Genomic DNA, 22373 nt, shown 5'->3' with positions numbered 1-22373 from the left:
TCTAGGCACTTCAGTCTGGAACCGCGCGACCGCTACGGTCGCAGGTTCGAATCCTGCCCCGGGCATGGATGTGTGTGATGTCCTTAGGTTAGTTAGGTTTAAGTAGTTCTCAGTTCTAGGGGACTGATGACCTCAGGTGTAAAGTCCCATAGTGCTCAGAGCCATTTGAACCATTTGACAGTTGACGAATACACTCACCACGCCTTTGTAACCTGGTCGAACGGCCCTTGTGAGGCGGCGGCTGCCATGTGGCCTGTTGCCGGTAGATGGCGGCCGCGGAAGGGAGAGGAAACTTTCGAAGGTGTGCTGTTGTGATCTCGATGCAGCCGTGAGCTCTTTTGCGGAATTGTTTCCGGAAGTTTTAGCCATTACTGGTGGGTTAAGATGTGAACCGAATTATTTTTGAGGTTCCGTCATACTGATAACTTAAGCAGATAGCCGAAATGCGGTGTGAAAAATAAGGGAGCGTGTGGATTCGTCGTCGTGTCTACTTTTCGCGACGTATATCAGTAGACCACGAGCTCATAGAGCATTATAACACCTCGAGAAGGAGACACTTCCTTCAGATACAGCCGCATTTTACATCGTTGCCAAATCATGCGTGTGGCCCAACTTGGAGTTCTGACGGGCGATCGGTTGTATTGGCCGCATTAAGTGAAAGACTCGACGGGTAATATACGAGATGTACAAGAACCAGGAGGGAACAATAAGACTGGAAGTGCTCGCATTAAAAAGGGTATAAGATAGAGAGGCAGTCTTTCACCCCTAATGTGCAATCTATACATCGAAGACGCAATGACGGAACTAAAAGAAGGCTTGAGAGTGGGATTAAAATGTAGGGTGAAAGAGTATCAACGGTTCAAATGGTTCTGAGCACTATGGAAATTAACTTCTGAGGTCATCAGTCCCCTAGAACTTAGAACTACTTAAACCTAACTAAACTAAGGACATCACACACATCCATGCCCAAGGCAGGATTCGAACCTGCGACCGTAGCGGTCACGCGGTTCCAGACAGTAGCGCCTAGAACCACTCGGCCACTTCGACCGGCGGGTATCAATGATAAGATTCGCTGATGACGTTGCTATCTTCAGTGAAGGTGAAGGATAGTTACAGGATCTGTTGAATGGAATGAACGGTCTGATGAGTTCAGAATATGCATTGAAAATAAATCGAAGAAAGACAAAAGTAATGAGAAGTAGCAGACATGAGAATAGCGAGATGCATATCTAAATATCAAATTTGGCGATCACGAAGTAGATGAAATTAAGGAATTCGACTACCGTGGAAGCAAAATAAAACATGACGAACGAAGAAAACAGGACATAAAAAGTGGACTAGGACAGACAAAATGGGCATTCGTGGCCAAGAGAAGTCTATTAGTATCAAACGTGGGTCTAATTTGAGGAAGAAACTTCTGGAAATATACATTTGGAATACTGCATTGTATGGTAGTGAATTAAGGACTGTTGGAAAATCGGAACGGAAGAGAATCGAATCATTTGAGATGTGGTGCTACAGAAGAATGTTGAAAATTAGGTGAAGTGATAACGTGAGGGATGAGGAGGTTCTCCACAGAACTTTCGAAAAAAGAAACATGTCTAAAACACCGAGAAGAAGAGACAAGATGATAGAACATTTGTTAAGACGTCAGTGAATAACCTCCGTGGGTCTAGAGCGAGCTGTAGAAGGTAAAAATGATAGAGGAAGACCGAGATTGGAATACGTCTAATAAATATTTGAAGACGTAGGTAGCAAGCGCTACTCTGCAATGAAGAGGTTGGTGCAGGAGAGGAATTCGGAACAGACCAATCAGAAGAGTAACGAATAAAATAAATACCTACACAATATATGTGACAGGCTGTTCCTACCGAGCAATACACCTGCTCTTTCAGCCGTTTTGTTTTCAACAGTAAATATGAATGGTACAACGGAACAGCTGTAGTTTTTGTTGATTGGCAGGAGAGCCAACCCCGGAATATGAGAGGAAGCCGAAAGGCACGCGTTTTAGCTCACGCAGGCTGGCGTGAGGCCTGGAACAGGACAAGGAATTTAGACTTTAGAAAAAACGGACGTAGCTGATGGAATACTTAACTTTAATCCATTAATGATGAGCGTCGCCCTTGACTGTACTTGATTCAGTATTAATAGTAACTGGTAATGGCACTTTGCTAGGTCGTAGCAAATGACGTAGCTGAAGGCTATGCTAACTATCGTCTCGGCAAATGAGAGCGTATTTTGTCAGTGAACCATCGCTAGCAAAGTCGGTTGTACAACTGGGGCGAGTGCTAGACCTGCCGTGTGGCGGCGCTCGGTCTGCAATCACTGATAGCGGCGACACGCGGGTCCGACGTATACTAACGGACCGCGGCCGATTTAAAGGCTACCACCTAGCAAGTGTGGTGTCTGGCGGTGACACCACAGTAGTAACTGTGATTATTTTATGATTTTAGGTTACTGCTGGTAACACAAACAGATGTAATATCGTTTGGTTCACTATAATACACTACTGGCCATTAAAATTGCTATACCACCAAGATGACGTGCTACAGACGCGAAATTTAACCGACAGGAAGAAGATGCTGTGATATGCAAATGATTAGCTTTACACAGCATTCACACAAGGTTGGCGCCGGTGGCGACACCTACAACGTGCTCACACGAGGAAAGTTTCCAACCGATTTCTCACACACAAACAGCAGTTGACCAGCGTTGCCTGGTGAAACGTTGTTGTGATGCCTCGTGTAAGGAGGATTAATGCGTACCATCACGTTTCCGACTTTGATAAAGGTAGGATTGTATACTATCGCGATTGCGATTTATCGTATCGCGACATTGCTGCTCGCGTTGGCCGAGATCCAATGACTGTTAGCAGAATATGGAATCGGTGGGTTCAGGAGAGTACTACGGAACGCCGTGTTGGATCCGAACAGCATCGTATCACTAGCAGTCGAGATGACAGGCATCTTATCCGCATGACTGTAACGGATCGTGCAGCCACGTCTCGATCCCTGAGTCAACAGATGGGGACGTTTGAAAGACAACAACCATATACTCGAACAGTCCCACGACGTTTGCAGCAGCATGGACTATCAGCTCGGAGACCATGGCTGGGGTTACCCTTGGCGCTGCATCACAGACAGGAGCGCCTGCGATGCTGTACTCAACGACGAACCTGGGTGCACGAATGGCAAAACGTCATTTTTCGGATGAATCCATGTTCTGTTTACAGCATCATGATGGTCGCATCCGTGTTTGGCGACATCGCGGTGAACGCACATTGGAAGCGTGTATTCGTCATCGCCATACTGGCGTATCAGCCGGCGTGATGGAATGGGGTGCCATTGGTTACACGTCTCGGTCACCTCTTGTTCGCGCTAACGGCACTTTGAACAGTGGACGTTACATTTCAGACGTGTTACAACCCGTGGCTCTACCCTTCATTCGATCCCTGCGAAACCCTATATTTCAGCAGGATAATGCACGACCGCATGTTGCAGGTCCTGTACGGGTCTTTCTGGATACAGAAAATTTTCGAATGTTGCCCTGGCCAGCACATTCTCCAGATCTCTCACCAATTGAAAACGACTGGTCAATGGTAGCCGAGCAACCGGCTCGTCACAATACGCCAGTCACTAGTCTTGATGAACTGTGGTATCGTGTTGAAGCTGCATGGGCAGCTGTACCTGTAGTCGCCATCCAAGCTCTGTTTGACTCAATGCCCAGGCGTATCAAGGCCGTTATTACGGCCAGGGGTGGTTGTTGTGGGTACTGATTTCTCAGGATCTATGCACCCAAATTGCGTGAAAATGTAATCACATGTCAGTTCTAGTACAATATATTTGTCCAATGAATACCCGTTTATCATCTGCATTTCTTCTTGGTGTAGCAATTTTAATGGCCAGTAGTGTGGTAGCTAACGTAAGTTTGTTTCGTAGTAGTTACTATTGACATTATGTTGTACTCGTATTTTTGCAAAGTTGATGCTAATTTTACGTTTCCTGTATGTAGGGGCCTGATGAGAGTGGACTAACCACAAAAAACCATTGAAAATTAAATCAGTAACAAATGTAGACATGCAGTTGATGGAGTTATGTAGAGGTTCACATAGTAGCTGTTAATTGTTTTGAAGTCAGTCGCCACGCAGATTGCTCATTATCAGACACTTGTCAGTTTCTGTGACTTTTTGTGGCACTATATTACAAGTGCGAGTTGCACAAGCTTGATAAGTGTCACCAGATGCCAACCACAAATATGATTTTTATGGTGCAGGTGACCATGTACCACTGGGATCTACCACAAGCGCTTCAGTACCTCGGTGGCTGGCCCAACGGGTTGATCGCCGACTACTTTGTGGAGTACGCCAGAGTTCTCTTCGACAACTTCGGGGACAGGGTGAGTGAAGTTGGCGATACCCGCCCAACAAAGCCGCCACAGCTCGGCTGACGGTGCGCGTTTCCGCAGGTGAAGTGGTGGATAACGTTCAACGAGCCGGGTGTCTTCGTCTCGGGCTACGCTGAGGTGGGCACCGCGGCGCCGTCGCAGCCCGCCCCTGGCATCGGCGACTACCTGGCCATCCACACGCTGCTGAGGGCGCACGGCCGCGTCTACCGCCTGTACGACCAGCAGTACCGGGCCACACAGAACGGTCAGTACCACAGCACAGCCACTGCAACGCCAGGCGCACACAGGGGCGTACGCAAAGCTAGGTGAAGAGCCCTACACACACATCAGTCCATCGACCGACTGGCTGATAAGTTATGCTTGTTAGGCTTGTTGGCCGACTGACCGACCGATTTTTCTAGTCGATCAGTCGGTTGGGCAACGACCATCAGTCAGAGCCCTTTCGGAAGCCAACGCAGAGGGATGTGCGCCTTTCCAGCTATATCCCAAGAAGTACTTGTCGGCCATCTGCGCCGAACGCTCAACCTCCGTCGTTAGGGATTATCAGTGCCATAGTCTTCACGTCCCACTGCGTTTATTCACCGTGTCTTAGAAGTTGAATTATTTATTATTGAGAAGAGTTTTCCTTTTGTTTTTAAGGTCTTGTTTATCTTATTTCTTGCAAAGCAACTCTCCATAGGAGATATAGCAGCAGGTCAATTTCTTACTTTGCATTAGCAATTTATTTGCTCACAATTTTCTCTCGGCTTTTTTGTTGTTAGTTCTAAAACAAATTTCAATTTTGGTGTCTGTGCGATACTAAGTGGCATTTCCCCGCCCGATTAGCCGAGCGGTCTAACGCACGGCTTTCCGGCGCGGGAAGGAGCGCCTGGTCCCCGGCACGAATCCGCCCAGCGGACTTGTGTCGAGGTCCGGTGAGCCGGCCAGTCTGTGGATGGTTTTTAGGCGGTTTTCCATCTGCCTCGGCGAATGCGGGCTGGTTCTCCTTATTCCGCCTCAGCTACACTATGTCGGCGATTGCTGCACAAACAAGTTCTCCACGTACGATGCTGCGCAAACAAGTTCTGCACGTACGCGTATACCACTATTACTCTACCACGAAAACATAGGGGTTTCACTCGTCTGGTGTTAGACGTTTCCTGGGGGGATCCGCTGGGGGCCGAACAGTGCAATATGGTTCAAATGGCTCTGAGCACTATGGGACTTAACTTCTGAGGTCATCAGTCCCCTAGAACTTAGAATCACTTAAACCTAACTAACCCAAGGACATCACACACATCCATGCCCGTAGCAGGATTCGAACCTGTGACCGTAGCGGTCGCGCGGTTCCAGAATGTAGCGCCTAGAACCGCTCGGCTACCCCGGCCAGCGAACCGCACAATAACCCTGTGTTCAGTGTGGGGCGGCGGAGGGGTGAACTGGACTGCGGTAGTCGTTCTGGGGTTGTGGACCACTGCGGCTGCGGCGGGGACGGAGCCTCTCCGTCGTTTCTAGGTCCCCGGTTCACATAACATAACACATAACACAAATGGCATTTCATAGAACATTATCTCAATGGATGTAAGATAAGCAATTTGCATACAACGATAGGAACAGGGTGGCGCCCTGTGCCCGGGTAGCCATGAATTCACTGACATCAGTATCAGTACATCCATATTATGGCAACTGGCCACATGCACCAAGGCCATTCCCAGAATCCTGATATCATCTTGTCGTTGCCCTGTGTGTACGCCACTGTGTACGCGATACTACCACTATCTGCATATGTACATATGGCTATCCAAATGGCTCTGAGCACTATGGGACTCAACTGCTGAGGTCATTAGTCCCCTAGAACTTAGAACTAGTTAAACCCAACTAACCTAAGGACATCACAAACATCCATGCCCGAGGCAGGATTCGAACCTGCGACCGTAGCGGTCTTGCGGTTCCAGACTGCAGCGCCTTTAACCGCACGGCCACTTCGGCCGGCCTTATGGCTATCCCATGACTTTTGTCACCTCAGTGTTATTACAACACTGTCTCAGTTTTTGGGGATTGTCGTTACTCGATATCATAGTACTTTTTATAATATCGTAGGCGTACTGAGTCAAATACTTTTCGGAAATCGCGAAATACTGCATCTGCCTCACTGTGTTGATCCATGGTTTTCAGGATGTCATGTGAGAAAAGTGCGACTTGTGTTCCACATTATCTATGTTTTCGAGATCCATGCTGATTGACATGGAGGAGGTCGTTCTGTTAGAGATACCTTATTATGTTTGAGCTCAGAATAAGTTCTAGGATTCTACAACAAATGGATGTCGAGGATACTGGACGGCAGTTTTGTGGATCACTTCCGCTACTCTCCTTGTACAGCAGATCTGACCTGTGCTTTCTTCCAACTAGTTTTCTCCTAGGGATCTACGACAGGTAGCCCCACTCATACTATGAGTACACTTTAGCACAAACACCTTGTGCATTTTCTACCTCTATAACTACTTCAGAATCTTTGTTGGGTGCTACACCTACATTCATGCGTTTAGAACCATTAGCAGTCACACTGTATGTGTTGACAAATAAAAGTACTCCTGCAGGACTTAGCTGAGACTCGCGTTCTGGTAGCTGCTGCCGCTGTGGTATGGCATAATCGAAAAACACCGGATCCAAAACTTCGGGAAGACATGCTATGGAGAGTGACTGTTGTTGGTGCTGCTGAGGCGCTAGTATGTTGTAGAACACTGGAAGTCCTCAGCCAGCACTGGATCAGGGGTTCATTGCTGCTGCTGCGGCTTTTGCATAGTCGAACGACACCAGGTCAGGCAGAGATAATGTGGAGTGGTTTCTGCGTTGTGTGTGCAATGCCTGTTTGTCCGCGTCTGTAACAATAGTAACAAAGCCCTAAGTATAACGACACTCACACACAATGGTAATAATAATAATTTGAGACTGATTGACAAAATGCTGCACTTACTGATAGCCTTCTCCTTTCCACCTGATGGCTACTGTTGATGGCACTTCTTGCTGGACAGCAATCAAATCACAAAAAAATTGTTCGAAAGGTGTGGAGCTGAACTTACACGCCATTGACTGAGAGAAGCACAAGGACGCGGGGAGGGGGAGGGCTGGCCGAGAGGGGGAGGGGGGGGGACGCTGGGGTTGGGGAGAGATTTGGGGCGGGAGGCTCGGGGTAGGTGTATCCTTTACAGGGCAAAGGCACGATGATGTCAGGATTCTGGGAACAGCCTTGGTGCACGTGGCCGGATGTGATAACAGGAAAGTGCTTGTGCGTATGTCATTGAATTCCTGGCCAACACACACACACACACACACACACACACACACACACACACACACACACGCACGCACAATTATCAGAACCCCTGATGGTTGCCTTGGAGAGCATTTACTGTTGAAGCTGGCCGACTATGCTAGAATATAAGCCCGCCCTGTTAGCCGTGCGCCGACCGGTGTGGCCGTGCGGTTCTAGGCCCTTCAGTCTGGAACCGCGTGACCGCTACGGTCGCAGGTTCGAATCCTGCCTTGGGCATGGATGTGTGTGATGTCCCTAGGTTAGTTAGGTTTAAGTAGTTCTAAGTTCTAGGGGACTGATGACCTAAGATGTTAAGTCCCATAGTGCTCAGAGCCATTTGAACCATTTGTTAGCCGTGCGGTCTAACGCACTGCCTTCCGGGTGTGAAGGCGTGCCGGTCCCCGGCACGAATCGGCCCGGCGAATTAGTGTCGAGGTCAGATGTGCCGGCCAGTCTGTGGATGGTTTTTAAGGCGGTTTTCCATCTCCCTCGGTGAGTGCGGGATTGTTCCCCTAATTCCACCTCAGTTACATTATGTCGGCGATTGCTACGCAAACACTATCTCCTTGTACGTGTACGCCATCATTACTCTACCACGCAAACATCTGGGGTTACACTCGTCTGGTGTGAGACGTTCCCGACGGAGTCCACTGAACGGCACAAAAACCCTGGGTCGGTGTGGGGCGGCGGCTGGGTGAGTGGACTGCCGTAGCCTGTTGTGGGGTTATGAACCACTGAGGGCTACGGCGGGGACGAAACCTCTCCGTCGTTTCTACGTCCCCAGTTCAATAAAATACAATACAATGCTAGAATATTCGTAGCTTCTGAGAACGGTCTGTAGATAGCAGCACACGAAGTCACTCATTGTAGATGAGTACGTGGACTTCTCGCAAAGAACACAATATACAACGGACAATCAACCTGCATTTTATAAGAAATCCATGTCTGATCATCGGTCACGATGAGAGGAAAGAATTTCTCTCCATCCCACCTGAATCGTCGATAAATTCATGTAGATATATTTCCAGTCCGTGTTGTGCGCAACTGTCGAATTCTAGTATTGTTTTTCATCCAGTTTAGACATATTCACTTTCAGTCCGTTCGACTATGTCCCCGTGCATGAAGGCATGGAGAAAGAAAAAAAATGGGAAGCAACGTGATAACGCATACACTACCAATATTACAAAATTCAAATGGCTCTGAGCACTATGGGACTCAACCGCTGAGGTCATCAGTCCCCTAGAACTTAGAACTACTTAAACCTAACTAACCTAAGGACATCACACACATCCATGCCCGAGGCAGGATTCGAACCTGCGACCGTAGCGGTCTCGCGGTTCCAGACTGTAGCGCCTAGAACCGCACGGCCGCTCTGGCCGGCCCAATATTACAATTTTCAGACTTCTACCTCAATAAAGTCGTGATTTGCAGCTAGGACATATGGCAGATAGCACCTAATTGCCTTCATTAAAATGATGCACTTCTATCATGGCAACTTCTCAAGTCACCTTCACAGAAAAAAAAGTTCAAATGTGTGTTAAATCTTATGGGACTTAACTGCTAAGGTCATCAGTCCCTAAGCTTACACACTACTTAACCTAAATTATCCTAATGACAAACACACACACCCATGCCCAAGGGAGGATTCGAACCTCCGCCGGGACCAGCCGCACAGTCCATGACTGCAGCGCCCTTTTTTTTTTTCATTTTGTTCGTTGTTGATCGTTGTGTTTGGTCGTTGCGGACGTCACATGACATCCAGTCAAGTTCGTTTTGTTGATCCTTTCACTCAGTTTTTTTTTTATTACAGAGGCCAACCGGCTCTCTGACCGAACACGCTGAGCTACCGTGCCGGCTGCCCTAGAGCGCTCGGCTAATTCCGCGCGGCACCTTCACAGAATGGGCTACTAAACTCCCAGAATATTTCGTGCGACTCAACTTTAATAGTTGACTTAAACCGTCTATTCTTTTCGTGTGCGTGATGTCGCGACTATCAAGTTCATCTGTAGAGGACGATGACAAAAATGGAACCCAAATTTTTCATTAGTATTACCACTATCCCTACATCAGAAAATGCAACAGTTCATTCAATCAACATGGATTTTTTAAGAGATTGTAACCTGCATTTATAATCGAATGCCTCTTAAGACGGAGAATTTTTGTACTGTTGGTCTACAGTGCAGTAGCTACATATTGTGTAGTCGTTATCGTGTGCGATCCAGAAGAATAGGTGAAATTATAATTTCAGATTCAATTAATGTATTTTTACTGTACGTCTTTACCTTTCTTCTTCAATAATCTGAAATAATTGTATTTGTTGTCAGTTACTTTAACGTATTAAAAAGACCTGTCATAGCTATTATAAGTTCTGTATGTCCTTACTCACGTCCTTTAAACATCGGATGTATCACATGTGTAATACTGAGCTAGCTGCATGATACGTATGCCATATACCAGTGAATTAAAAGAAAAAGTTTGCAGCGTTCTGAAGCAGACGTATAAGAGTGACTCAGAACAGAGCTCCTTCCGTCAGCTCCAGTGACTTTTTACTACTTGATTTTTCAGTTACTGGGAACAACTTCTTTTGCTCAAAAGGTCTGCAGGTATCTGTGGTTGGAATGGAACATATTCAGCGAAATTCCATCCCGATAGGTATCCTCATGTTGACATTTTTAGGAATAGTTCTTTCTGCAGTTTTTAGTCACAACTGCTGCTGATGTCTGCATGCATTATGCGCGTGCTGGAAGGACAAACTCTAAGATGAAATAACATTCGAAAAGAGACTCTAGCATTTCCGATTTCGTTTCATTTTTGTCGCTTTGAGTTCTAATGCTCTAACCGAGAGTCTGGGGAGTAATTACTGTACCATTCACAGTCTTTACGCACAAGCCTATGTATAAAGCACGTGAGACACATAATTAAATAAGGGCCCATAACCCTTGTCTTACGAGCTCTTGAAACGTGAATATAATTTCCTTAAACACAATTTAGTGACATCTAGATTCACCGGCAACAACAGAGCCACACTAATTGAGAGATTAACTTCCTTACGACCCACCTACGTCATACCATTTTTCTCATGTTTTATGTTCTATAGATAAAAAGAACAATTTTATTGTAGTCACTGCTAACGTTCTGCCTTTTTCTGAGCTACGACCTGATAATTTTGATTTTATTGTAAAGAGATCTTCCTTTAAGAGTGAATACTGGAAAAAAATCTTCAGCTGTGAACTGGACACGACGGGTATTGGACGTGATAAGCGTGCTTAACTCTGATTTTGTAGCTATCTGAATTGACAGGATCTCTTAGAAAGCGGAGAACATACCTGGAAGGACATCATTACATTTTGGAATTGCTAATAGTTATTCTAATGGGACCATTTTTTTTCCCAGAATGCGTGAAATAGTTCCACCAGTTCCCTCCCAAACAAAGTACGTTTGAATGTAGTTGCTACCGTTGAACAAAAACTTCGACTTCAGTTAAAACTTCCGGGCTGACAGGCCGTGGTCGATGTATAAAATTTCCACCTTTGGCAGTAGCCGGACGACCTCAGATGTCTCCCGCAGACGGAAATTTTGTACAGCGACCACGGCCTCTCAGCCCGGGAGTTTACAAAAAAAATTCATAAAACTTTGTCAGCATGGCCAGGAAGGATTCAGAATTCACATTCATAGCAGTGGAAGTTCGAAAACATAACGAAATAATTTTTTTTACACGTGAAATTTCATCAAGTGGCCGCGGTGGCCGAGCGGTTCTAGGCGCTACAATCTGGAACCGCACGACCGCTACGGTCGCAGTTTCGAATCCTGCCACTGGCATGGAGGTGTGTGATGTCCCTAGGTTAGTTAGGTTTAAGTAGTTCTAAGTTCTAGGGGCCTGATGACCTCAGAAGTTAAGTCCCATAGTGCTCAGAGCCTTTTTTTTTTTAAATTTCATAATTTTTTTCACTGACTAATGGCAGTACTTGTTGCTATAGGTACACTTTTCTTCATACGTAAGAGAGATTTCGATGAATTGTGCACAGCATACAAACCATACGCCGGCCAGTGCGGCCGTGCGGTTCTAGGCGCTTCAGTCTGGAACCGCGTGAACGCTACGGTCGCAGGTTCGAATCCTGCCTCGGGCATGGATGTGTGTGATGTCCTTAGGTTAGCTAGGTTTAAGTAGTTCTATGTTCTAGGGGACTGATGACCTCCGAAGTTAAGTCCCATAGTGCTCAGAGCCATTTGAACCATTTTACAAACCATACTTAAAGGTGTATGAAATTCTAGAATTTTCCAAATCTATTAAAAACTGTGGTAAAAATTGACGTAATTAACTATAAAATTTGCGTTTTTCCTAAACATGATGTTTAAAATATAACAGTTCATTCGTTTTTTCATAAATTAAATAAATTATAGAGTTTCATACAGCTGTGAGTATGGTATGTATGATGTGCAAAATTCATCGAAGAATCTGTCTAACTTATGAAGAAAAGTATACCTATAGCAACAAATGCAGCCATTAGTAAGTGAAAAAATGATAAAATTTCACACGTAAAAAAATTTATTTTGTTATGTTTTCGAACTTCCACTGCAATGAGTGTGAATCCTGAATCCTTCCTGGTGATGCTGACAAAATTTTATGAATTTATTTGTAAAAGTATGGACACTGGAAATTAAAATGTCGTGTGATGCCACTCTTGCTCCAAGTCGGCCCGTTTGACGTCCTACCCCCCTTTAATGCGACCACATGTCCAAAGCCTTAATAACTACGTTTAGCAGCGCGGATCGCTGTGTGTATGGAGAGCGTCAGTGAGGTTCTGGAAGGTGGAGCCATGCCCACTCCATTTCTGGAAGGTGGAGCCGTGCCCACTCCAGTTCTGGAAGATGGAGCCGTGCCCACTCCAGTGCTGGAAGGTGGAGCCGTGCCCACTCCAGTTCTGGAAGGTGGAGCCATGCCCACTCCAGTGCTGCGATCAGCTGCTCTAGGTTTCTCGGTTGAGAATTCAAGGTACGTTCAGCCCGATCGAGGTGATCCCACAGCTTCTCGATTGTATTTAAACCCGGGCTGTTTGGCAGCCAGGGGAGCACAGTAAACTCGTCCTGGTGCTCTTTGAACCATGCCATAAACTGCGAGCTGTGTGACATGTTGCGTTATCCTGCTGGTAGATGCCTTTCTGCCGAGGAAAAACAAACTGCCTATTGGCGTGGACGTGGTCCCTAAGGATAGATGCATGCCTGTGTTGATCCATTGTGCCTTCCAGAATGGAGAGATCACCAACGCAACGCTACGAATACATTCCTCAGTCCATAACGCTCTCTACTCCGGCCAGGACCCTTCCGGCGATTGTTGCAGGCTATTTGCTTCCAGACCTTTCACGCCATACACGCCAACGGTCATCCGTCGTATGATGGATAAAATGGTATTCATCTGAGAAGGCCACCTGCGGTACTGGTGTGCTAATACCAGCTTCGGCGCCGATGAACAGCAGTCAGCACGGATGCATGAATCAGGCGCTTGTTACCGAGTCCATACGCAGCAACGTTCGCTAAGTGGTATTGAGACACTGTTGGTAGCAGCTTGGTTCAAAATGGTTCAAATGGCTCTAAGCACTATGGGATTTAACATCTGAGGTCATCAGTCCCCTAGACTTAGAAATACTTAAACCTAACTAACCTAAGGACATCACACCCATCCATGCCCGAGGCAGGATTCGAACCTGCGACCGTAGCAGCAGCGCGGCTCCAGACTGGAGCGCCTAGAACCTCTCGGCCGCTGTTAGCTTGGTTCATCTGGACGGTCAGTTGTTCAACGGTTGCACGTCTTTTCAACCGTAAACATTTTAACAGCCATCGTTTACGCCCATGCTGCACCACAGTTGCTTCTGCGTCTGATTTGGATAGCGCCATTTTGCCATGCAAGTTGTACTGTAAACCTGGTGGCATGCGAACAGTTTACAAACTTCACCGTTTCGCAAATGGTTCTACGCCTGGCCCGAAAGCCATTACGACAGCAGCTGCACTGTTCTCCACATCCCCCCAACATTCTTTATACGCCCTCCACTGCTAGTGCTGCCCCATGCTCACTGTGAGTGGTTATTGCGCGTCGACATCGAACGTAGGCGTAGGTCATATTAACGTGACTGGACGGTGTATTTTAATAGGAGACTATGTTTTTATCCTGGTACAGATATTGTGATTGCTGGAGAATGCGGTTATTGCGCGTTGACGTCGAACGTAGGCGTAGATCATATTAACGTGACTGGACGGTGTATTTTAATAGTAGACTATGTTTTTATCCTGGTACAGATATTGTGATTGCTGGAGAATGCGGTTATTGCGCGTTGACGTCGAACGTAGGCGTAGATCATATTAACGTGACTGAACGGTGTATTTTAATAGTAGACTATGTTTTTATCCTGGTACAGATATTGTGATTGCTGGATAATGCGGTTATTGCGCGTTGACGTCGAACGTAGGCGTAGATCATATTAACGTGACTGGACGGTGTATTTTAATAGTAGACTATGTTTTCATCCTGGTACAGATATTATGATTGCTGGAGAATGTGGTTATTGCGCGTTGACGTCGAACGTAGGCGTAGGTCATATTAATGTGACTGGACGGTGTATTTTAATAGTAGACTATGTTTTCATCCTGGCAGAGATATTATGATTGCTGGAGAATGTCGTTAATTTACTCATATTACGTTTCAGGCAGTGTGGGAATCACGCTTAACATTCAGAACATAGAACCAGCTAGTAATTCTACTGAGGACTTAGAGGCAGTTGACAGATACATGCAGTTTGAAGTAAGTATAGTGTGAAGGTCGTTTTACGACCTTTATGCTCTGAACTATTGGTTAGAATATAGCTGGAATAATTAAAAATAGACTCTTATTATTACAGTGCCACATACGTATGGCTAAAGACGAACACTTTCCGCATCTTAGTTAATATCATGCAAATAAAATGACATCCCTACTAAATTATCAATCCCTTAATTATTAAGTTTGGTGGTTGTGACAATAACAAGTAACATTTGCTTTTCTGTAGGATGGCATCTTCGCACATCCGATCTTCAGTGAAGATGGGGATTATCCGGCAGTCGTCCGACAGAGGGTAGACGCCAATAGCGAAGCGGAGGGCAGACCTCGCTCAAGGCTGCCAACTTTCACACAGGAAGAGATCGAGTACCTTAGAGGTGAGTACTGTAGCTATCCAACAATTCAACACTGACTCTCATTATTTCATTACGAAAAAGACTTTCGTAGTTTAGTCGTGTACTGACATAATTAATTTAAAAGTATTATAAATTAATGGATAAGATCATGAACTACACTACTGGCCATTAAAATTGCTGCACCAAGAAGAAATGCAGATGATAAACGGGTATTCATTGGACAAATATATTATACTAGAACTGACAAGTGATTACATTTTCACGTAATTTGGGTGCATAGATCCTGAGAAGTCAGTACCCACAACAACCACCTCTGGCTGTAATAACGGTCTTGATACGTCTGGGCATTGAGTCAAACAGAGCTTGGATGGCGTGTACAGGTACAGCTGCCCATGCAGCTTCAACACGATACCACAGTTCATGAAGAGTAGTGACTGGCGTATTGTGACGAGCCAGTTGGCCGGCCGGTGTGGCCGTGCGGTTCTAAGCGCTTCAGTTCGGAACCGCGTGACCGCTACGGTCGCAGGTTCGAATCCTGCCTCGGGCATGGATGTGTGTGATGTCCTTAGGTTAGTTAGGTTTAAGTAGTTCTAAGTTCTAGGGGACTGATGACCTTAGAAGTTAAGTCCCATAGTGCTCAGAGCCATTTGAACGAGCCAGTTGCTCGACCACCATTGACGAGACGTTTTCAATTGGTGAGAGATCTGGAGAATGTGCTGGCCAGGGCAACATTCTAACATTTTCTGTATCCAGAAAGACCCGTACAGGACCTGCAACATGCGGTCGTGCATTATCCTGCTGAAATGTAGGGTTTCGCAGGGATCGAATGAAGGGTAGAGCCACGGGTCGTAACACATCTGAAATGTAACGTCCGGGTTCAAAGTGCCCTCAATGCTAACAAGAGGTGACCGAGACGAGTACCCAATGGCACCCCATACCATCACGCCGGCTGATACGCCAGTATGGCGATGACGAATACACGCTTCACCGCGATGTCGCCAAACACGGATGCGACCATCATAATGCTGTAAACAGAACCTGGATTCATCCGAAATAATGACGTTTTGCCATTCTTGCACCCAGGTTCGTCGTTGAGTACACCATCGCAGGTGCTTCTGTCTGTGATGCAGCGTCAAGCGTAACCGCAGCCATGGTCTCCGATCTGAGAGTCCATGCTTCTGCAAACGTCGTCGAACTGTTCGTGCAGATGGTTGTTGTCTTGCAAACGTCCCCATCTGTTGACTCAGAGATCGAGACGTGGCTGCACGATCCGTTACAGCCATGCGGATAAGATGCCTGTCAGCTCGACTGCTAGTGATACGATGCCGTTGGGACTCAGCAAGGCGTTCCTTATTACCTTCGTGAACCCACCGATTCCATATTATGCTATCAGTCATTGGATCTCGACCAACGCGAGCAGCAATGTCGCGATACGATAAACCGCAATCGCGATAGGCTACAATCCGACCTTTACCAAAGTCGGAAACGTGATGGTACGCATTTCTCCTCCTCACACGAGGCATCACAACAACGTTTCACCAGGCAACGCCGGTCAACTGCTGTTTGTGTATGAGAAATCGGTTGGAAACTTTCCTCATGTCAGCACGTTGTAGGTGTCGCCACCGGCGCCAACCTTGTGTGAATGCTCTGAAAAGGTAATCATTTGCATATCACAACATCTTCTTCCTGTCGGTTAAATTTTGCGTCTGTAGCACGTCATCTTCGTGTTGTAGCAATTTTAATGGCCAGTAGTGTATATACTCATTTAAGTCAAGCTATTTTCATCGTGATTTGTCGACCTATTGTGGGAGGAAGCCCTTCTTTCGATAAGTGTATTGTTTTATCTCAGCTTCGTAGGAGGTACCACGTTTCAACATGGTGTCCAACTAAGGGTATATTATAGGAAATACTGAGATTCATTCGAAGCATCTTATGAAAATGTAATTCATCCACTGAAGGAGTGGATTACAAAACACTTTTTCGACTGATTCTTGAACATTGCTCAATAGTCTGGGGCTCTTACCAGAGTGGATTAACAGAACAGATAGGGAAGATCGAACGAAGACGGTGAAACGTTAATCCTCTCAAATGGCGGTTGCCGACTGCCCACCTGTGCTAAGAGAACGAAACGGCAGCCGGCCAGTGGTACACAATGTCCCAAGCACCGATCAGTTTCGGGGCCCAGTACTAACTTCCGCTTTGACGCCTTAACGAAACCGCCTTGGCCACAGTTCGGCCATTAGACCAGGATATAGATACAGACTTACTGCGGAAGAAAGCCTTACCACAGAAACGGAAAGGGTACTTCTGCAGTCTTCATTCCTACCCTATATACGAATCAAGTAAGACATTATACACGCATTACTCTATCGAAAACAGAAACTCTGCGTATCACATCATGGAATTAATTCAAGTGCTTAATGAAAATGAAACACCAGGCTGGCTACAGCCGGTCGCTTTTCACTTGAAAGGACAATAAACCGTGACAGATGAAGCAAGGAGGACATGAAAAGCAGATTAGCACAGGCAAAAACAGCATTCCTGGACAAGAGAAATCTACTAGTATCAAACATAGTCCTTAATTTGAGAAGAAATTTATGAGAATGAATGTTTGGAGCGGAGCATTGTATGGTAGTGAAAAAATGGACTGTGGGAAAACCGAAAAAGAAGAGAACCGAAGCGTTTGAGATGTGGTGCTACAGAAGGATGTTGAAAATTAGGTGGACTAATAAGGTAATGAATGAGGAGGTTCTCCGTAGAATCCGTAAAGAAGTGAACGCATGGAAAACTCTGACAAGACGGGACAGGATGATAGGACACGTGTAAAGACATCAGAGAAGAGCTACCGTGGTAGTAGAGGAAGATGTAGAGGGTAAGAGCTGGAGAGGTAGACAGTGATTGGAATACACACAACGAACATCTCAGGACGCTGGGTGCAATTGCAGCTCTGAGATGGAGAGGCTGGCACAGGAGAGGAATTCGTGACGGGCCTCAACAACCCAGACAGAACACTGATGACGCAAGAAAAAAGATTTAACACTTAATTCAAACTGCTTACTCGCTATATAAGGGTAATCAACCGCTTAGACAGCCACTTTCTACCATAAAACAAAGGGATGAAATCCCATGTGTGGCTTATACCTCGGAATCTTATAAATTCTACTTTGTATGTTTTCATATCGTAGCTGTTTGTGTGTAGTGCCAACGTTATCCTGACACTGAACGAAAAAGCGCCTGGGAACACAAATTTTCATTGTATAGCTTTAGAGGGAGATCCGGGCGCGAAAGGAGACTAGCTCTGTCCCTCCACCAGATAGTAGAACAACCTTTTTGTTCGCTAAGGTTGGCAGCGAGCCCATATTCAGCACCAAACTCTAGGTCTTCCATCTTCAGAACCAGGGACCCAATGTATCGAAAAGCAAAACAACGAGGACTGTGAGGGAACGACATCTCATCAACGGTTTAAGAGGGGCGACGGGATTCGATCCACAACTGGCCACTGTTATATAACATACGCTAATAAGGCTAAATAAACGAGGAAAGAAGTGTGTGCTGCATACGTCTCACAAATATTACATGTAAGTATAATCTCCTGCGTTTCTTGGAGCTACTCTGGTTGTTTATCGTGATCTGCTGTTCCTTCTAAGTACTTAAGATGGTAAGGTAAATGTTTCTGTTGCATAGAATCTGGAGAGATAATCTATAAATCTTACGTTCTTTTTTTTATTTCAGGGTCTGCTGACTTCTTCGGACTGAATCACTACAGGACGTACTATGCGGCGGCCGGAGAGACAGGGCCAGTCCCTTCAAAGAGGCGAGATTCTGGAGCGTACACCACAAGCAGCGACGAGGTTAGTTTACAGGCTGTTCGAGAAGCGTTTCACACAAACAATTCGTCCTCACTGGGATCTTTTTGTCCAAACGGGTTTCAAATTTCTTTTGCCGGCTACGTAACGTCTGTGTCTGCAAAATGATAAACTTCAATTTAAGAGCATATTCAGTGGGCTTTAATACAAGGCTTGAACAAACGATTTTCCCGTAAGAAACTTCCAGGCAGATTAAAACAGTGTGCCGGACCGAGACTCGAACTCGGGACCTTTTCCTTTCGCGGGCAGCGGAGAGCTTTGAGAAGTTTGGAAGGTAGGAGACAAGATACTGGCAGAAATAAAGCTGTGAGGAAGGGGCGCGAGTCGTGCTTGGGTAGCTCAGATGGTAGAACACTTGCCTGCGAAAAGCAAAGGTCCTGAGTTCGAGTCTCAGTCCAGCACACAGTTTTAATCTGTCAGGAAGTTTCGTATCAGTGCACACTCTACCGCAGAGTGAAAATCTCATTCTGGATTTTCCCGTAAGTTTCTTTCCGCGGTTATACACGGTTTCCATTTAGTATACAAACTTTTCCGAAACTTTTCTGTGTACATTCGGTCGGCTTGTGTCTGCAAGTACCTGTAGCGGTTAGTACTCCTTCTTCGCCAGTCATAAACAGTAAAAGATACACTACACCGAGGACTTATCACGGACCGATTATGCAACGTTTTTGGGGGAACTGCCGCCAACATCGAAGCGGTGGGCAAATGTTTGTTATAACACCTAAGATGTTGACGTACACGTGCCTCAAATGCTTTTTTCGTTCACGACTTCCGCCGATCTGAAATATTCATTCCAGATCTTTGATTCCGTATTTTAAAATGCTCAGTTTAGGCGCATCTACCATACATAAAATTTTGACCCTAAATGTGTGGGACACCCTGTGTGTTATTTCATATCTCATCCACGGCACTCCTTTAGACCTCGGCGAAAACTGCATTTACATTATGTCTCGCAGCTAATCACAGCGGGATCTTTAATTTATAATGTCATAGTAAACAGTGATTTATCCGATTAACAACCAAAAAGTGTGGCAGATCGGATACGTCCATGTTGCATAACAATAAATCTTCCTTCACTTTCTTGTCCACTTCAGCCACACGGCTGCGGAACTAATTACACCCTAGTCTGCGTCTTGCTCTAATCCGCCTTGCGTTTAAGACGAGGTTAAAGCTTTATCTGATCCTCCTCTCTCGGCTTATATCACCTGTTTTCTTTCTGTCCAACGGGGGTCCAATATCTCTGCTACAGCATAAACTATGTATGCTCTGCTCATCCCTTTCTATTTATGTTTTCTTACTTTCATCTCAACTATTTATTTTACCCTATTATCCTCGCTCTTCGTCTGATCAGCTTCTTCTCCATAGCGATTCCTTCTGTACTGTTGATACACGATTCTGTTAGAATTCATTAGTCACATTTGAGAAGAACATAATGCGCAAATCTCTTAATACAGTATTAATAAAACTGCCATTTCTCAAACTCCATATACTTATTACTATATATATTGATATTATGATCATTTTGACAGTAATTATTATTAACATAAATTATTATGTGCCATACAAATTGTACTGTTGCCCCACTAAGGATGTTTGCTTAGGTACCACAGATGGTCTCAGGGCACTAATCTTGTTAATCTTGCTAGATGAAATAAATGCATGCAGATAAATAAATAAACAATTAGTTATGAGGCAAAAAGAGACAGCCAGATTTGCAACTAATATGGATGTTTATTTAGTCGGTGACCGGCTTCGAGCTACGTCCATTCTCAATCAAGCCAATGTTTGCCTGCCGGCCGGTGTGGCCGAGAGGTTCTAGACGCTTCAGTGTGGAACCGCGAGACCGCTACGGTCGCAGGTTCGAATCCTGCCTCGGGCATGGATGTGTGTGATGTCCTTAGGTTAGTTAGGTTTAAGTAGTTCTAAGTTCTAGGGGACTGATGACCTGAGATGTTAAGTCCCATAGTGTTCAGAGCCATTTGAACCATTTGAACCAATGTTTGCCAAAGTAGAATGTACATCAAAACAGCAGTAAACAAAGTGCTTACATATACGTACGGTCCAAAGTAACGTTCGTTAAAGAACGTTAGTTGGGACCATGCTCATACGTAGGCACTTTCTTCACCGCTACTTTGATGGACATTTTACGTGGCAAACATTGGCTTGATTGAGAATGGACGTAGCTCGAAGCCGGTCACCGACTAAATAAACAGCCCGAAACCAGTCACCGGCTAAATAAACATCCGTTTTAGTTGCAACTCTGACTGTCTGTTTTTGCACCACAAATGCACCACGAATTAATTGCTTTCCCACTATACCGAGCAAGGTGGAGCTATGCAAATAATGAATTGAAGTGTCAGGATACATTCTAGGAAGAATGTTTCATCTGCCACAACTGGATTTCAAACAATCCTGCGAACGATGAGTGAAGACGCAGGTAGTGCTGAGTCAGATATAGTGCAAGACGGGTCAGTCGCGCTGCGATTTTCGGGCAATGACATATCACGAATACACACACACACACAAAAAGATTTGGTGAGATTATTGTTCACTATCATTTAGAACTAATCAAGAGACGTGACAGTTGGATGGCACATTCGCGGACAGAAGTTCAAAACCACACAGGAATGGATTGCTGTCGTCATATGCTTGAAAAATTCGACTAAGAGCGGTCCAAAGACACAATCTTGTCAGAAGTGACGAAACGTGGAAAGATCATTTTTTTTCTTGGTCATCAGTCTACTGACTGGTTTGATGCGGCCCGCCACGAATTCCTTTCCTGTGCTAACCTCTTCATCTCAGAGTAGCACTTGCAACCTATGTCCTCAATTATTTGCTTGACGTATTCCAATCTCTGTCTTCCTCTACAATTTTTGCCCTCTACAGCTCCCTCTAGTACCATGGAAGTCATTCCCTCATGTCTTAGCAGATGTCCTATCATCCTGTCCCTTCTCCTTATCAGTGTTTTCCACATATTCCTTTCCTCTCCGATTCTGCGTAGAACCTCCTCATTCCTTACCTTATCAGTCCACCTAATTTTCAACATTCGTCTATAGCACCACACCTCAAATGCTTCGATTCTCTTCTGTTCCGGTTTTCCCACAGTCCATGTTTCACTACCATACAGTGCTGTACTCCAGACGTACATCCTCAGAAATTTCTTCCTCAATTTAAGGCCGGTATTTGATATTAATAGACTTCTCTTGGCCAGAAATGCCTTTTTTGCCATAGCGAGTCTGCTTTTGATGTCCTCCTTGCTCCGTCCGTCATTGGTTATTTTACTGCCTAGGTAGGGGAATTCCTTAACTTCATTGACTTCGTGACCATCAATCCTAATGTTAAGTTTCTCGCTGTTCTCATTTCTACTACTTCTCATTACCTTCGTCTTTCTCCGATTTACTCTCAAACCATACTGTGTACTCATTAGACTGTTCATTCCGTTCAGCAGATCATTTAATTCTTCTTCAATTTCACTCAGGATAGCAATGTCATCAGCGAATCGTATCATTGATATCCTTTCACCTTGTATTTTAATTCCACTCCTGAACATTTCTTTTATTTTCATAATTGCTTCCTCGATGTACAGATTGAAGAGTAGGGGCGAAAGGCTACAGCCTTGTCTTACACCCTTCTTAATACGAGCACTT

General features: G+C 45.4%; 1 protein-coding gene across 1 annotated transcript in view; it reads left to right on the top strand.

Moving 5' to 3' along the window:
• The window catches only part of LOC126094571 (myrosinase 1-like), an 84447-nt gene that overhangs the window by 38487 nt on the left and 23587 nt on the right, over positions 1-22373 (top strand). The window contains exons 4-8 of the mRNA XM_049909037.1: positions 4273-4395; positions 4465-4648; positions 14395-14489; positions 14734-14881; positions 18593-18711. Of these exons, the coding sequence (XP_049764994.1) occupies positions 4273-4395; positions 4465-4648; positions 14395-14489; positions 14734-14881; positions 18593-18711 (669 nt within the window). The remainder of the gene's footprint in view (positions 1-4272; positions 4396-4464; positions 4649-14394; positions 14490-14733; positions 14882-18592; positions 18712-22373) is intronic.

Source organism: Schistocerca cancellata, chromosome 8, assembly GCF_023864275.1.
Source record: "Schistocerca cancellata isolate TAMUIC-IGC-003103 chromosome 8, iqSchCanc2.1, whole genome shotgun sequence".
In the NCBI taxonomy this organism is placed as follows: domain Eukaryota; kingdom Metazoa; phylum Arthropoda; class Insecta; order Orthoptera; family Acrididae; genus Schistocerca; species Schistocerca cancellata.
Note: the sequence above shows the minus strand (reverse complement) of the source record. Positions and strands in the feature narration are given on the sequence as shown.